Source organism: Balaenoptera borealis, assembly GCF_965194805.1.
Source record: "Balaenoptera borealis genome assembly, chromosome: 18".
Taxonomy (NCBI): Eukaryota; Metazoa; Chordata; class Mammalia; order Artiodactyla; family Balaenopteridae; genus Balaenoptera; species Balaenoptera borealis.
In genome coordinates, this window is record NC_138877.1 from 24,941,702 (window position 1) to 24,947,701 (window position 6,000).

Genomic DNA, 6,000 nt, shown 5'->3' on the forward strand with positions numbered 1-6,000 from the left:
CATGAAATTAAATACCAATATGCTCTGTACTCCCAAATTTCAATTGCCAGCCTAGACCTCTTCCTCTAGACTTGCAGATCCATTTGTCTACCCAACATCCCTACTTGCATGTCTAAGACAGTTCAACCTTAACATGTCTAAAACTTCACCTTTGATCCTCTTTACCCCAATGCTCTATCTTCACTTTTTCCTGTTTGCATAACAGTACAACCCATCTCTCACATCCTCACAGCTGACCCATCAGCGAATCTTCTTGACTCTTCCTTCAAAATAGATCCCATCCTCTATCACTGCTCATCTCAATTCTTGAAGTAGTCTCCTCGATGGTTTCCTTGCTTCCACACTTACCCACCTAGAGTCTGTTCTCAATATGAGACTGAAAAATAAGTCAGATCCTGTCACTCCTCTGCCTCTCCAATGGCTCTGACAACTCTCCAAATGTTTGGAGTAAAAGCCAAAGTCCTTAGAGTAAAAGCCAAAGGATTTGTATTTACTAATCCTTACAGGGGCTCCATGATCTACACCCCACTCTACTCCTCTGGCACTCTCCTCCTACTGCCCTTCTTCCTCATTCCTCCCAGCCATGCCAGCTTTCTGGCTGTTCTTTGAAAACTTAAGAACTGGCTGCTCCCTCTATACTCTTCTCCAAAGTATCCAAATGATTTGTTCTCTTTCAAGTATTTTCTTGAGTTCCAAGAATTCTTTGGCCATTCATTTAATGCTGCCACCTGTGCCCTTACCCCAGGCTCTTGTCATTCTCTTTGCAGTCTCCATTTCTTTATTCAATAGCACTCTGCAACTTCTAACATCATTTTCTTAGATGTTTTGTTGACTAATTACTCTTATTCTCTCCCTGTGGTAATTTATGTTCCATCTTCCATCAGAGCAGGGCCCTCTGACTGTTTTGTTCACTGATATATCCCAAGCATAACACAGTGACTGGAACTTACCACAAGCACAGGGAAACATGTGGTTGTGGCTGAGGTCACCAAAATGACAGATTTAGAACCAAATGATTTGATATACTAAAATGATTAGGTACTGAATTTAAAATAACTATGTATAAAACACTTGATGGAATAAATATTGGATTTGAAATGATGAGCAAAAACAAGAGATAAAGACAACCAGGAAGATTTCAAAGAGACCAAAACAGAACTTCTAGGAATAAAAAAAATATAATCTTTGAAATTAAAGCACCCAATGAATTTATAACAAAAAGAATACAAATTAAGAACTAAACCAAAATATCATTTTTCATCTATTATTTGGCAAAGCACAAGAGACTGACAACATACTCTGTTGGCAAGACTGGGGAAACAGTTTCTTTCACACTTTGTTGGTGGGAATTCAAAATGATTTAAACCATATCTAGATTAGTTACTGTCTTCCCATAAAATAAAAATCAGGCCTACACATATTACAGAAAAGTTTTACTAAATGTTCAAGAAACAGATTATTCCAAATGTCTAGAATGTTTTCCAGATAAATGAAAAGGAGGGAGTATTCTTCCAAAGGATTAAGCAGGTGAATGGAACTGTGAATCAAAATCAAAGACTATATAGAAAATAAATTATAGGCCAGTCTCATTCATAAATATAGATTAAAAAAATCACAACACAATTTTGACAGATTCAATAATGAATTTCTTTAAAAAAGCATAGTATATCCTTATCAAATTATATTCACCCCAGAAGTACAAGCTTGGCTTATCACAAATAAAAAAAAAACCCAGAAAAATCTCCGAGATAATTTACCTCATAAATTATAGGAGAAACACCATATGATCATCTCAATAGATACAGAGAAAGCATTTGATAAGTTTCAATACTCATTTGCAGTAAAAACTTCTAGCAAACTAGGAATAGAAAAGAAATTTCTTTAGCTAATACAGGGATCAAAGTTCTATAATAAAAACACATCAAAAGCTTTTCTTTTGAATCAGATATAAGCATTGACAAGGAAAAAATTTATAAATCACAGATGATACAATTATCTACCTAGAAAATCCAAAAGAATTTATATTAAAATTATTAGAATAAACAAGGGCCTAGCCATGTTGGTAGATATAGGATCAATATATAAGAACTAACTTTGTCTCTACACGTGGAGAATCAACAAAAGAACCTAATAAAAAGGTAAAACCAAAGATGTATATTACCTTTAAAATACCTATAAAATTTTATAGAAAGACATTAAGGAATAAATAAATAAATGGTGTTTTACCTAGTTAATGGATAAGAATGAGCTCTCAAATAATCTGTTGATTTAGTTAAATTCTAATCAGAGCAAAGAACCAAGAATAGCCAGTTCACTCCTAAAAATACAGAAGTACATATGGGACTTAATAAAATATTTAATATGGTATAGAATTGGCACAGGCAGGCCCAACTATTTCTAGAATTTTGTTGTATGACAAAAGGCAGAGCCCATCATCAGGGGAAAATGGACTCTTCAACAAATGCTGTTGGGACAATTGAGTACCCACATGAAATCATAAAAAAAATCAATTCCAGGTAGAGTAAAGCTTATAAATAGAAAGGAAGACTTTTTAAATTCTAGAAGAAAATAGACTATTTATAAAATTGAGCTAGGGAGGATTTCATAAGACCCAAGGTATAAACTAAAAAGAAATGATAAATATACATTAAAATAAAACATCTGTTCATCAAAGGACACCATACAAAAATAAGAAAAGTTATAAACTAAACTTTTATTGTGGATATGTTTTATAAATAACAAGTGGACAAGAGGTTAGTATACAGAATATATTTAGAATGTGGCATTTGTTTAGAAGTTGGTAGATAACAATTGAGCTCCTACAAGGAATGAGAGGAGAGCTCACAGATGCGGCTTGGAGGATATGTTGGAATCAGTAAAAAGCCAAAGACAGAGAAAGAAAGGAGGGAGGCAGAAAATATGATAAAACTATGATGAAAGCCAAAGAAAGAAAAACTTGTTTCTTGAAACATCATATAGACACTTAAGTAGTAGGCCTTTGATCAGCATATTTTGGGTAGAAAAATTAGACTGATCTTTATTTTTAAAGCTTTTTCTAATTTAAATCACATTCTTCTCAGGTTACTTAATACATATTTGTTCTTTGGTTATTTATTTATAATTTTCATTTTTTAAAGATTTTATTGGAGTATGGTTGATTTACAACGTTGTGTTAGTTTCAGATGTATGGCAAAATGATTCAGTTATACCTATACATGTATTCATTCTTTTTTTTTTTTAAATGGGAATTATTTATTTATTTATTTATTTATGGCTGTGTTGGGTCTTCGTTTCTGTGCGAGGGCTTTCTCTAGTTGCGGCAAGTGGGGGCCACTCTTCCTCGTGGTGCGCGGGCCTCTCACTATCGCGGCCTCTCTTGTTGTGGAGCACAGGCTCCAGACGCGCAGGCTCAGCAGTTGTGGCTCACGGGCCTAGTTGCTCCACGGCATGTGGGATCTTCCCAAACAAGGGCTCGAACCCGTGTCCCCTGCATTGACAGGCAGATTCTCAACCACTGCGCCACCAGGGAAGCCCCCATGTATTCATCCTTATTCAGATTCTTTTCTCATATAGATTATCACAGAATATTGAGTAGAGTTCCCTGTGTTATACAGTAGGTCCTTGTTGGTTATCTGTCTTATATATAGTAGTGTGTGTTAATCCCATGCTCCTGATTTATCCCTTCCCCTCCCTCTGGTAACCATAAATTTGTTTTAGATATCTGTAAGTCGGCTTCTGTCTTGTAAGTAAGTTCATTTTTAAAAAATTAGATTCCACATATGAGTGATATCATATGATATATGTCTTTGTCTGACTTACTTCACTTAGCATGATAATCTCTAGGTCCATCCATGTTGCTGCAAATGGCATTATTTCATTCTTTTTTTATGGCTGAGTAATATTCCATTGTATATATGTACCACATCTTCTTTATCCATTCCTCTGTCGATGGACATTTAGGTTGCTTCCATGTCTTGGCTATTGTAAATAGTGTTGCAGTGAACAATGGGGTGCATGTATCTTTTCAAATTATAGTTTTCTCCGGATATATGCCCAGGAGTGGGATTGCTGGATCATATGTAATTTATTTTTAGTTTTTTAAGGACGCTCTATACTGTTCTCCATAGTACCATATTCTTTGATAATTTAAAATTGCTTTTATATTAAAATTTTTTTTGGTCTTCTAGAATCCTTTATTACTTTTCATGATGCATCTAGGGTAGGATGTTTAAAGAATGACTTCAAACGATCCTTTCTCTGATACCAGTAGGTGAGACCCTTTGAGATGCTGTGGCAACGCTGAATCCAGTGTCTTCAAAGGCAGTTAAGCATTTGCCATGACCCATGAGGCAACCTGAAATTTTAGTTTCCCATAATGTTAGAGCACCAATAGTCTGAATCCCAGGTGTACCTTGGCCCAGCAGTCTGGGAGGCTTGATGGAGATGTCATGACTGTTTGCACATAGTGGGGGGAGGGGACTCATTTAAGTCTATCTCCTTTCCTCAACGTCCCCTTAGAAGTCACCTTCCTGCTGTATAATACAGTGCACCTCTACTCCATACAGTTCCATTTAAATTTCTCTGCTCCATACTATATTTGCCCTGTCCTTGCTGTAACTATGGAGGTGGGTGACAGTATTTGTGAACACTATTAGTTGTGACCCGTGTTAGCGTATCTCTCAGAACACAGCTGACGAGCTATCATTCAATAAGCCATTACATTGTTGACAGAGACCATTTTGTGACTCAAAATGGAACTTGAAAATTAAATCATTTCACTGGGACTTGAAATTATTGAAAAAATAGTCAGGTAGTCAGAGTGTTTTTTGGAGGAACTTCATTTTGGATTTACAAAGGCTTTGAATTTTGTTGCTGGTACTAATTTTTGTTTTCTTTTTCTTCCAGGATATATGAGAAATATTTGCTTACATCTGGCCTTTGTCAACTGGCCTTGAAAAACCACACGAGATGTTTTTCCTTCTTGCAGCTTTGTTCAGCCTCACTGTTTTTACCTTGACTTCAACTGCCCACCCACTCAGCTGAGCAGCTGGGGATGACTGGTTTCTCCCTGTCATTATTTATGCATGTTTGTAGGAGCTGATTACTGAACTCATATTTAATCTCTACTGCCAGTGAAATGCTGCATGATTTTTCTAATTGGTTTCACCTCTTATTGGAAGTATAATTATAGACGTGTTAGTAAGATAGAAAAGGAGGGAATCATTTGATGCTTTCAGGTTAGTGAGAGCTGTGGGTGCTGCATGCTTGTCTCTCTAAACAGCTAATTCTTATCTAATTCTCAGATCAGGTTTGGGGAAGCTTTGGCACCTTTAGATTTGAATCCCTACTTTCTTAATTCAGGGCACAAATGTGAGCCAAAGAAAAAAAATAAATCTTTTATATGCTTTTAAACAAATTTATAAATAAAATTTGAACTGCTTCTGTATAAATGGCTTGTGTTTGTTTTTTAATGAAAAGCTCTTGAGGGGTCTCATTTTTATATTCTCCTTTACAGTCCATAGAGATCAAATGTAGTACTATAATCACTATTGGATTTGGCTTTGGTCTTGACTTACTTACTAATACTGTTCCTCTGGTTTTTCAGAGTGGGACAGTTCATTTCCTGAAAGGCCATGAAAAAAATCAGCTAGACACAGATACCATGTGTGGTTTGTAGGTATTTTGGAAACTTGTCTTTGCTCATGCAATCTATTTCCTATTACTAATTCAGTAGGCTTTCCTGTTCTACTTTTATGACCTTGAGCCAGTTTATAGACACTAGTGTGAGAATATTGGTTTTCCACACTGTATGGTCTGGCCACCCCCCATCCCCCCACGTTATGTAGGCAAAGCACTGTAGCACTGCATTTAGTCTTAGAAGGAAGGTTGGAAGAGTAGATAACTTTTGCAGCTGGACACGAGTAGACAACACTTTGCAGCATTTAAGAGATCTTCTGTGTTACCAACTGCTCTGTTGAAAGTAACTTTCTAAACCTATAT

The 6,000-nt window shown here is 36.0% G+C and overlaps 1 protein-coding gene across 4 annotated transcripts in view; it reads left to right on the plus strand.

Annotated features, from left to right (window-relative positions):
• The window catches only part of EPSTI1 (epithelial stromal interaction 1), a 105,845-nt gene extending 100,395 nt beyond the window's left edge, over positions 1-5,450 (plus strand). For all 4 annotated transcript variants that reach the window (XM_082365663.1, XM_082365664.1, XM_082365665.1 and 1 more), the window contains one exon: positions 4,906-5,450. In XM_082365663.1, coding sequence (XP_082221789.1) covers positions 4,906-4,914 — 9 coding nt within the window. In that variant the 3' untranslated portion in view covers positions 4,915-5,450. The remainder of the gene's footprint in view (positions 1-4,905) is intronic.
• The last annotated feature ends 550 nt before the right edge of the window (positions 5,451-6,000 follow it).